This window comes from Uranotaenia lowii, chromosome 3 (assembly GCF_029784155.1).
Source record: "Uranotaenia lowii strain MFRU-FL chromosome 3, ASM2978415v1, whole genome shotgun sequence".
NCBI classification, from domain to species: domain Eukaryota; kingdom Metazoa; phylum Arthropoda; class Insecta; order Diptera; family Culicidae; genus Uranotaenia; species Uranotaenia lowii.
In genome coordinates this window covers 54,059,138-54,071,223 of record NC_073693.1, presented here as the reverse complement: position 1 = coordinate 54,071,223, position 12,086 = coordinate 54,059,138, and the positions used below count along the sequence as shown (strand labels likewise).

General features: G+C 40.8%; 1 protein-coding gene across 1 annotated transcript; it reads left to right on the top strand.

Moving 5' to 3' along the window:
• Nucleotides 1-5,358: 5,358 nt before the first annotated feature.
• On the top strand, nucleotides 5,359-10,781 carry LOC129757810 (uncharacterized). The gene is made up of 3 exons (XM_055755115.1): nucleotides 5,359-10,191; nucleotides 10,248-10,453; nucleotides 10,553-10,781. Exon 1 carries the CDS (start codon nucleotides 8,001-8,003, stop codon nucleotides 9,279-9,281), a length of 1,281 nt encoding a protein of 426 aa, XP_055611090.1. The 5' UTR covers nucleotides 5,359-8,000; the 3' UTR covers nucleotides 9,282-10,191; nucleotides 10,248-10,453; nucleotides 10,553-10,781.
• Nucleotides 10,782-12,086: the final 1,305 nt, after the last annotated feature.

The following is a 12,086-nucleotide window of genomic DNA, read 5'->3' as shown; positions in this document are numbered from 1 at the left end:
TTACAGTTGTTGTTTTTTTAGAAAGAAATCCTTTGTATGGCTGTTAACAACTGCTCGTTCACTTTGAGACTTATCTATAGACTGTGCCCACCTGAAGATAAAGGGTGGCTAACCGCAGTTATAGTGACGCCAACGTACTCAAATCAAACCAGCATCAACAATAATAAACAATTGGACTAGCTCCGCCAAACTTAGATTTTTTTTTTTTTTTTTAATGATCCCGCGCCGATCCTCCGGTGCATAGGGCCGTGGTAAAAGACCTCCACTGTTGACGATCCGGAGCCAGCGTCTTCACCTGGTCCCAGTCAAGATTCTCGTCGACAGTTCGGATTTCAGCGGCTAGGCTTCGCCGCCACGAATTTCTGGGTCTGCCTCTTCTTCGATGACCTTCTGGATTCCAATCTAGCGCCTCTCTGCAAATCTCGTTTTCATCTCTTCGCAGCGTGTGCCCAATCCATCTCCACTTACGTTCCCGAATCTCGATTTCTAGCGCCTTTTGATGACACCGGCGATGTAGTTCCTCATTCGAGATCCAGTTGCCAGGCCACCAAGCGCGGATGATATTCCGCAGGCAGCGATTTACAAATACTTGCAGTTTTCGCGTCGTTACCGCATATGTGCACCAAGTTTCGCACCCGTACAGCAATACGGATTTGACGTTTGAGTTGAAGATTCGGATTTTTGTTCGTAGAGAGATCTGGCGTGACCGCCAGATGTTTCGGAGACTCGCAAACGCAAATCGGGCCTTTCTGATCCGTGTTTCGATGTCTTTTCTGGTACCACCATCAGGCGTAATCTGGCTACCAAGATACTGGAAGCACTCCACTTTCTCAACTTGTTGCCCAGCTACCATGAAACTGGAGGGATTTCCTGTGTTGATCTCCATCGACTTGGTCTTTCCGACATTGACTTTGAGACCTGCTGCCTTGGAACTTTCGGTGAGGTCGTCGAGTTTGCTCTGCATATCTGGTTGTGTTTGGGCGAGCAAAACAATATCGTCAGCCAGGTCAAGGTCGTTCAGTTGCTCCATTGTTGAAGGATTCCACGGCAATCCTCGGTTCGGTGCACAGTCAATCGATCCAATCAGAACCCGCATACTAAAAAACTATATCTCAAACAGTCTATACGATACATCAACGGCTTGAGAGAGAGTGATTGTTTCTGTAAACGCAGATGTTCTATTAAACATTACTTCGACAAAGATAAGAACGAAAAACGAACGTTCATGTGAAAGGTGATGATATCTGGAAAGGTGTTAGAATGGTATGAACGATTTCCTTCAATTTTTTATAATCGTAAAAATGATTTCAAACCGTTACTCATACCGTCCATTCTTCCTGTCATTCTCACGTGAAAAGCGAACGAAACGCCGGTCAGAGATGCCAGATGAATTTGCACAGAAATCAGTACACATTTAAAATTTCGTTTATATTCTGATACGACTCTAGAATTTTTTCAACGACCATTATTGAACTTGGTAGCTACATATTATAATAGTGACATCATGTATTATAAATATGAGCGTTTCTTTGCGAATCCATCTGGATTTAATCACAATTTTAGATCATTTTTCAGTATTGTATGAATAAAATGCGTCTTGGAAAACCTTGTGCGGTTCAAATATATACTATTTTTGGATTTTGCTCAGCCGTCCAAACGAGCTTTAGATGGAATCAAACTGGTCATATCAAAAATATCATAACAAAAAATATGTTATAAAAACATAATCTCTTTTTAGAACAAGTTAACCATATTTTGCTTCCAATTCATATTTCAACAAGTTTTTGTGTGAAGTGATCAAGTAACTTTCGCATGTATGAAAATATTTGGAAAAGTATCAAAGTTCATATTTGCTTGTTTCTATTTATTTTATTAAATTATCATGAAATAATTTGACAATAATCAATCCAATCAATCCAAGGTTGAGAAAGTGTGAATTTGAGAATATCATAAATATATTTTATTGTTCCAAAGAGATAGAGATTGCATTATTTGGAAATATAATTTTTTTAACTATTTTTCATACAACTATCAGAGAAAGTATCGAATAATAAATTTCTTTTTAAGATTCTATGTATTTCTATCCGAGTGTAAGAAAATCGATATACTTGGCACCACTGCCCATAGCCAAAAAGTTTTGCTCCGGGATTCTTTCCAGCCGTCTGTTTTCGCACTTTCTTTGTAAATTTTTCCCGTTTCTATTATCTTTTAAATCAATTTAACATAAATAAATACCAGGAAACATAAATAACAAAACACAAGAGGTAAGTTTTTGATGTAATTCCATTACCTGCCGTTTTTTCACCGTATTTTGTTTTTAGATACTTATTGACTTCACCTAGGAGAAATGGCGACTAAAACAGATTCGAAGAAAACTAATTCCACAGCTAATTCCTTCAAATGCGATCAGCCGAATCAGCCCAGTTGGCGGGTTTTAAAACTCCTTCGATTGGTCCTATTCGTGTTTCATAACTCCAGCAAAATATTCACCGTCGGTGAAAGGAACAGTGAAATCACTGACCATACTGACTGGACACTCGATTTCGTTTTCTGGACAATTTATCCAACAGTACGCAATGTCGATTCCAGAGTGCGCATCGATCGATTTGAAGAAATGCTATCCCAGTTAGGAAATTCCACCCTACTTTAAAAATAAAACACGCAATTTCTACGATAAAATCGGGCTAAACAGGAACATTTTTCCTACAGGGCATTTTTTGTCAAATTTTTCAGGTTCGCCACCTGCCGTCGGTATTGCGAACCTGCAAAATCTGACAACTAAAAATTAGACAGAAAATGGTTGAATTTTTGTTCTAAGTGTCATGTCAGTGTGGTCAGTGGTGAAATGGAGCCACTCGATATGAAGCAGATGGTATTTCTCTTACCGGAAGTAATGGACCAACATCGCTAATAGCCGTTCCAGGAGAATTTGTGATAAATATTAAAAATTGTGTAACTAATTATGTGTAAATCCATTAAATCATTATTTTTTAACCTAATTATATTCCGTGTTTTCATTCTACGGAATATAAAGAAAAAATCTATGCATGTGTGCGTGCTATATTAAAGAACGGTTTATAGAAAAGTATGAATGATGTTGGAAGTACGATTTGTCAGGTCGGTTCAAAACCTTTACTTTAAATGTTTCGTTACCAGAGAACTTTTAGAAAAAACTAAAACAGTTATAGTTTGATGAACGGGATACGTTATCCATAAGCAGGTTTTGGATCTTAACATGACTGTTTGTAGAAAAGTTCTTCCATACAACCGTTTTAACAGTTTTTAATAGTTACATAACCTAACAACATATTCAAAATACAATCAATTTGGAATTCACGATTCATGTTATGTATTTTACAGTTTCTATAATCGTTTGCTAAACGTTATTTTACACTTCATTAAATTGTCGTAGGACTATTTAAATAATCGTTTGGATACAATCCTCATTTATGCGGGAATCTCATCCATTACGATTAGAAAAAGTAGCGGTGATAGAATACATCCTTGTCTCACTCCAGCAGTTACCGGGATTGGTTCGGACAAGACACCGTCGTGCAAGACCTTGCACGAAAATGCCTCATACTGTGCTTCGATGAGATGGACTAGTTTCTCTGGGACCCCTCGTCGCCTTAGAGCCGCCCAGATGTTTTCATGGTTAAGTCGGTCGAATGCTTTTTCGAAATCAACGAACACCAGCAGAAGAGATTCCTGGAATTCGTTGATTTGTTCCAGTATGATTCGTAGCGTTGTGATGTGGTCCACACATGATCGTCGAGATCGGAATCCAGCTTGTTGCCGTCGGAGTGTAGCGTCTATTTTCTCCTGGATCCTGTTCAGAATCACTTTGCAGAGTACTTTGAGGGTTGTACAGATCAACGTTATGCCTCGCCAGTTACCGCACTCTGTCAGGTCTCCTTTCTTCGGGACCTTTACGAGGATACCCTGCATCCAGTCGGCCGGGAATGTTGCAGTATCCCAGATGTCAGCGAAAAGACGGTGCAACATTTGTGCTGATAGAGCAGGGTCGGCTTTCAGCATTTCAGCAGGGATGCAATCGATCCCAGGTGCTTTGTTGGATTTCATGTTTTTGATTGCCGCTTTTATTTCAGCCAGCGAAGGCGCTTCCGAGTTGACGCCATTTATGCGACTTACTGTTGGCGCTTCGAGCTGCAGATTCTGTTGGCCATCGCTATTCGTGACTCGGAAGAGTTGTTCGAAGTGCTCAGTCCATCGTTTGAGCTGATCTGTTCGATCGGTCAATAACTGACCTGCTCGGTCTTTTAGCGGCATTCTTGCATTAGTCCTAGCACCACTGAGGCGGCGAGAAATGTCATAAAGTAATCGGATATCTCCATTGGAGGCGGCTCTTTCTCCCTCTTCGGCTAGGGAGTTTGTCCAGGCTCTCTTGTCTCGTCTACAAGCTCGTTTAACTGCCTTTTCCAGCTCCGCATATCGTAAGCGGGCGGCTGCTTTGGCTGACCCGGTACATGCCTGCTCAATTCCGACTTTCGCCTTTCTCCGATCATCGACCATCCTCCAAGTTTCATCCGACATCCATTCACTCCTTCTTCCACAAACTTTACCGAGAGTACCATGGCTCGTCGTGATAAAGGCATTCTTGATTCCACACCACTGTTCTTCGACTGTTCCGTCTGTCGGCAGCTCCGAGGCTCGGGATTCTAGCTGTTCAACGTATGCCCTTTTCACCTCTGGATTCTCCAACCGGCGGACGTCGTATCGACACCCGACTTTCTCCTCGCGCCGTTGGACACGTGCAACTCTCAGTCGTATCTCGCCAAGGACGAGGTGATGGTCAGATGCAATGTCTGCGCTTCGCTTGTTGCGGACATCAAGAAGGCTCCTTCTCCATTTTCGGCTGATGCAGATGTGGTCAATTTGATTTTCTGTTCGGCCATCTCGGGATACCCAAGTGACCTTATGTGCTGGTCGATGGGGGAAGAGCGATCCACCGATCACCATGTTGTTGTTGCCACAAAATTCTACGAACAGCTCTCCGTTTTCGCTCATCTGTCCTAGGCCATGGCGCCCCATGATGCGCTCAAGGTCCTGATTGTCGGAGCCAATCTTTGCGTTGAAGTCGCCCAAATGGATTTGAATGTCACCCTTCGGAATTCTCTCAACCACGCTGTTCAGTTGACTGTAAAACTGCTCTTTCTCCTGCAAGTCGGCAACGTCAGTTGGCGCATAACACTGGACCATTGTAAGGTTTCTAACCCGTGTTCTAAATCTGGCTACGATTATTCTTTCGTTTATCGGTTCCCATCTAATGAGGGCCGCGTAGGCCTGCGGGCTTAACAGGAAACCAACTCCTCGTTCCCGAGTAGCATGTTCTCCTCGTATGCCAGAGTAAAGCAGGACTTGCCCGGATTGTGTCTTGTGTTCTCCAGTATTAGGCCAACGGACTTCGCTCAGTCCCAGAATTTCAAGCTTGAGGCGGCTAGCCTCTCTAGCAAGTTGTTCCAGTTTGCCTTGTTGGGCAAGGGTTAAAACATTCCAAGTTCCAATTCGTGTCCGTGTTTTCATGCTAAAAGTCGTCGCCAAAGTTCCAGGTCGGTCATTTCTTTCGGATTCCGTAACAATTTCAAATCGGGAGCAGTAGGTTGTTAGCCTAAAGTCCCTATCCCGCGATGGGGCTGCCATCTTGGACTTAGCTGGCGGGAGCCGCATTTCATAAATTCAGCCGCTTGCTGCAAACTTAGATTGAAGGAATGAAACCAAATGAACCAAAGTGTCCCAACATTTGTTAGCTGAATACTTATACTCATAAAGTAACTGCCTATATACAAGGTCTTGGCGCTTCGATTCAAAAGCAATGCTGTCTTAAGGCGTGGTTCAACCCCTTATCATATTCACACATGTTGTGGGATCTTAAAGGTCTCAAAAACTCAGTAAGATCTTCGCTGTAGCATGTAGAAGCAGAAAAACTATTCAGGGGTGGTCTTGACAGGATACTCACTTTGTCGTTCCCCAATTGGCCTTACCTTGACGGTTAAAAACTTACGAAAGGTGTTGCTGCGATGCGCATGAGTTACTTCCAAAGCGTTACCCAACATTGATTGTTCAAAATGATTGTCGGTGCTTTATTTAAGAACAACCCACCATCCCGAAAACACACTGAAGATGAATGTCAAGGTTATAAAAAAAGAGGTCAGAAATTCAAGAAATATCTTCTATACAGCTTTATTTAAATAAGGTGTGTTCAACAGAACTCAATCGAAATCAATTGAAATGGATTGACAGTTGATCAGCTGTTTTTCCAATTGACTTCGATCGATTTCTATCGGGCTGCTGAATGAACAGCCAGACACTAATACTAATGCGCTTAGTTTGTATTCATTTTTTATTCGGCTGCGCGCCTCACTTCAAGCATAGAGTTGTTTTTGACATTTCTCACGCACATTAACTAGCGTCCCACTGGCGTGTACGGATAAGAACGGGACAATTAACCTCCAAAAATGTCAGTGCAAAAATCGGACAGCCGGCTGACGAACACGGTCGTTTTTGAGGTTAATGTTCCCAAAATGACAAAGTGTTAGTGGAACGCCCTGAATTGTGACACGAATACTACTAGCGGCAAATAGGACTATTCGTCCACAAATTTTGCGGACAGCAAACGCTGAGGCTGATATGCGACTTCGTGATCGCAACCGGAATCCATCTAGACGATCGGGAACTTTTCTACGAAAAGTATGACGATGACGATTATGTGCCCTGAGCCAAGTGGCTGAGAAAGCTGCTGAAGGAGTGGCGGAAAACTTGGAAGATACCAAGGGCCAAGGGGCAAAGCATCAAGGAATGGGATTCTATGTTGGGTTCATGTACCGAAATCGCTAACCGATTTAACAGCAAGGGCCAGTATGTCTACCGCGATAAAGACCGACGGATGTGCGAACAGAACAAATCGAGTTTTGTTGTTGCTTATCCGGAAATTAATGATGAAGTTGCCAGGGAAATTGTGTTGACAAACATAATATTAAATATGTCATCATGATAATAAGAAATACAATTCATGGGATTAATTTAAAATTTATTTCGCATCTTATCATATCGTTACGACCAACCCAACACGGACTCTCTGACACAACTTTCAATCCTACAAAATTTTCCTTTGTTCACGAGCAGCGGCAGCAACTGATTCAACTAACACCATATCACTAACACTGCGCAACAGGCACAGAACCATCACTTTTTGATCAGTTGCTGCAGCAAGCACACGACCTGATGAAACCAACGCAGCAACACCGACACCGCACCGACAGATTCTACCAGCACCGCACCACCCAAGACGGACCACACCAACACGGACTCCCTGCAGCAACTGATTCGACTGACACCTGCTAGCACTGTACCACCGCCCCGACACAGAACCACTGGCACACAACCACTGTCACAGCACCATCGACGCTGCACCCGTTGACTCCAATGTAACTTGCACTGCACGACTCACCACATCACAACAAAAATTAAAAACAAATCGAACCAGCTGTTTTTGACAGTAAACAACCGCATGTGTGTTATACTGTATTTGTTTTCACCACCCGAAAGTGTTGCACCTTCCAAGCTGAAAACGAGCATGAATCGAGTTTTGCACTAATCTTTGTTGGTGTGCGTGAAATCGGCAGTGTCAACAGAAAACATCAAGCTGTCAAAAATCCATTACAGCTGGTATTTGTTTTCGTTTGACTTCGAAAATTGAAATGAAATTTACTTTAGTTGATCATTATCTTTTAAATATATTCGAGTGCTAGCAGAAGAGACGAACGGATGTATTCGAGAGCTAAGTTTTATATTCCGAAAAATTAACAACCAAGTTTTGAAGAAAATAGCGGGAGAAAATTAGTTGAAGTGTTGTGACATAAAGTAGCTGTGAAATAAAGAAAAGTTATAGTGCTTTGTGACAATAAGCCGATTAAATCGGCGAAAGGACGCCTAGGCGGCTTGACCGCCATTTTTTCCCTTGTGTTGAGAAAAAAGCCAAAATGGCGTCCGGTAGTGTGACGTCATCAAAACCCAAAAAAGAGCCGGAGAATTTTGAATATAACAACAACGATACAGGGCCGTATCGAGTGTTTGTCGAGTTAAAGGAGCAAGGAGCGTCAAATGTCAACATAAACAAATTTTCACTGGGAGCTCACCTGAAGAAAATCGAAGATATCAAGGGCAATGTGCAGGAGCTACAACAACTTGGAAAAAATAAAATCATCGTGAAACTCAACAACTACGATAAAGCAAATAAACTGGTGAATTTGATCAATACCGACAACAGCATATATCGGGCTTACGTTCCCAAACATGCTGTCAGCATATCTGGAGTCATCGCAGACATTCCACTAGAAATCACCGAAGAAGAAATACTGAACGACATCGAAAGCGAAGCACCGGTAATCTGTGTCAAACGACTTTTTAGATACGATGAAAATAATGAGAAAATCTTCAGCCAAAGGGTAAGTGTTACTTTTCGAGCTTGTGTACTCCCCCGCAACGTACGACTGTTTTGTTGCGTCACCCGCGTTCAACCGTTTCTACAGAGATCTAATTTCTGTCAGAACTGCCTGAGATTCGGACACAAAACAGAAAATTGCAAGGGTCGAAAAAGGTGCCACAAATGTGGTATCATTCATAATTCGGATAAAGAATACGAGGAGTGTAAGTCGCAAATTAAATGTGTATTTTGCAAAACCACCGAACACGTCTCAGGAGCCATTAACTGTCGTGAAACTATTCGCCAAAAAAACATTAAAAACACCATGGCATACCAAAATCTAACATATGCAGAAGCCCAGAAACTAACCCCTATCACTACGATGAATAGATTTGAATCTCTCAACCAAACATCTTCTTTCCCTGCCATCAATGAAACTTTTGCTAAAGTAGTCTCGAAGTCCAATGAACTCAAACAACAATGGTCAAAAACAAACGAAATGCGTCCCAAATTGTTCCCAACTGTCCCTTCAAAACAAAATAACGAACCAATAAAAAGTGCCCCTAAACGAATCCGTAACGAAGAACCAACCGGAGTCTATTACGATAATATTAATTTATCCCACAACAACGGTACAGGCTTGAACAACCCTCACAAAACATCTGACACCAATACATATATAATGCGTAAAGTTGCTGAGACGAAAAAAGAATTCCAGTTAATGATGATGAATTTTTACACCGAACTAGTTGGCCAGGAAAATACTGATCCTGAATCAGTACAGAGATTTAAACAGCTTGCAAAAAAACATCTAAAACTTGACACCACATTCATGTAAAATGCATTAAAAATTTTCACCTTACCAGAAATTTGACATTATTCCTTAAATAGACGATTCAACTACAATACCCTTTATTTTGGTTAGTTATTGAGAATCTTAATCATACTAAACAGCCTCTATTATGGATAGTAACAAAATCCTTCAGTGCAATATACAAAGCATTTGGAAGAACAAGGATGAGTTACAAAGGGTACTTACTGGCGAAAACTATCTCGCTGCCTTGATATCTGAAACATGGTCGGAAAAAGATCAAGAGAATACCAAAAAGTATAAAATTAGTAAATACAATTCCATACTGTCCTCCAGATCCGATGGGTACGGGGGTGCAGGAATTTACCTTCGAAATGACCTCGGTTACGTCCAAATCCAACTACCACCAACATCTAATTACATTCAAGCGGTTGCCATAAGAATTTTAAAACCCAATATTGTTTTGGTTTCCATCTACATAAGTCCATCTACAGCCGTCAAAGACATGCACGCTCATTTTTTTATAACCATTTTCGAGTGTTTTTCAACCGTTTTATGGGTTTCCTTCAAAAAGTGCGATATTTGTTATTTTTCAACCGGAATGAATTATTAAATTTTAACCATATTCAAAGTTTATATTGGATAACCAGAATAATGGTTAAATTTTCAATAACAAACGAATGCTTCGTACCGCCATTGTTGTTTTTTTCAGTAACTCGAAAAGTTCCACTTGACGGCTCCAATAAACTTCCGCGCTACGGATAAGGTGGGAAGCGTCAGATACCGTTCTCTGTAATCATTCGCATATGTACAATACTAAAGATGCTGAGTTTGTCGAGTCCGGAAGTTTGTTATTCTGGCCTCAGTTCACGCGGAGGAAGATTTCCAAGATGCTTAAGGATACGGATTTGGAGAATACCTGAGACATAAGTTAGAGGTAAAGATCTGAGTTAAGAGTAATTGTTTAAAAAATGTATTAATTATTTGTTTCAGATTGAGTCATGAGCGTTGTATTTTGTTGCCAGGTTGCAGGTTTAGGCAATATTAAAACCAATGCGATGCAGATGTGACGAAATCTAATGGTGAAGCTGGTTCCAAATTGCACTGCCTAAAATTGCTACACTTTATCCGAATACCGGCAGTTCTACGGATACTGGCAAAGAATGCTGAAAATGGATTGCTTTGGCATCTTCCAAAAGGTAAAGAAAGCTAAATTCTACATTGCCTCAATTCAATTAACTTCCTTTGCTCCATCACACATGTCATACAAATATTTTTTTTGTTGTTTCTCATTGCAGAAATATGGGGGCTCATTGGAAATCGAAGAGACTGATCCTACGACTTCCAGCGATTCGTCCCAGCCGGTGTAGAATAGATGTGTATCTCTATTGCCAGCATCCAACAGTGGGGATACCGGTAGAAGCAACCGGAACAGGTGCAACACGAAAAAATCTGTTATGAAAGCTCTAATAAAGAGACCACCGATTGAATTCTGTAATTTTACATTAATCCTGGTTATTTTCTTTTTAATTTATTAAATTTTATGCCAATAAAAGAAAAAAACTTTAAATTTCTGCTTATTTTCACTTTTTTTTATCATGCTTGAGAAATAACCATAATCCGAGTTCTCCACGAAATCTCATTTTATGAGTTTTCACTGAAAACTCATAAAACGACTTGATCCACAAAACTGCCATTATGGTTATTTTTCAAGCATTAATGGTTGAACATGGCCCAGCGTGTGGAAGAAGACCTTAACAGAATACTCACAACATGCCAAAGCTTCAGCAAAGTTATCGTTGGAGGTGATTTCAACGCACATCACCAACAATGGGGCTGCCACAAAACCGATCTCAAAGGACAGTTACTAAACGATTGTATAAACGATTTTAACCTGATCATCTTGAATGACGGTTCACCGACTTTTATCCCAATCGAACTTAACAAAAGGCCATCTGTCATAGACTTAACATATTGTAACCCAAGCTTCCATCCATACCTAAAATGGAGCACCAATAAATTCAGCATACACACAAAACTTTCGAGGCCGGAAATTAGCAAAATTTTGCTCAAATTTGACCAGCTAAAATCTTAGCAATCAATTTAGCAATTTTTTCGAACTAAAATTTTAGCAAACGAGAGACAAATTTAGCCGCCGCAATTTTTGCTCACTTTTCTAGCAAAAACCGGAGGAAAAGATCGCCCCGGACCTGAAATTTCAATATTTATTGTTTTTCTTTGCAATTTCTTAGGGAATGTTAGATTATTGAAAAGAATACAAAAATAAGTTTACTTTCAATTGATTTTTCTTTTTATTTCGACACTTCATGGAACTTATTTAGTTCCGATCCTGGGAACGCGAAATGCCAAGCGATCGACACCGGGGTTGTTCCGGACGCACCGCATTGAAATTCCAGCTTTGTCCCTTTCGATTTTCGGACTGTTGCAATTAAAACCCGGAACCCCACCGGCAGCAGCAACCTAATAGGAAAAAAAAAACATAAATTAAAAAAACGGAAAACATTTTACACTTCTTGATCGACTCTTACCTGTTTGCATCCACTATCGATTTGGCTACCAATTTGTCGTGAACTTAGCCACGAAAAGAACCGCCAGCATCGAATTTCCGGAACGGCACTGAATCCCGTCAGTTTATTTTTTTGTCTCTACCGGCAGCGGCTGCTATCTAGAAATAAGGCGGCTAGAAAACCTTCGTTTTACTAAAATCGAGCAAGATAAACTTTCTGATTACTAAAATCAAGTAAATTGTGCTTTTTGCTAACTCAAAAGTAAAAAAATATTTTTGCTAACGGAAAGTAACAGCGAATTTTT

Excerpts from the sequence above, each read along its gene's own strand:
- LOC129757810 (XM_055755115.1), top strand. The coding sequence starts at position 8,001 with ATGGCGTCCGGTAGTGTGACGTCATCAAAACCCAAAAAAGAGCCGGAG.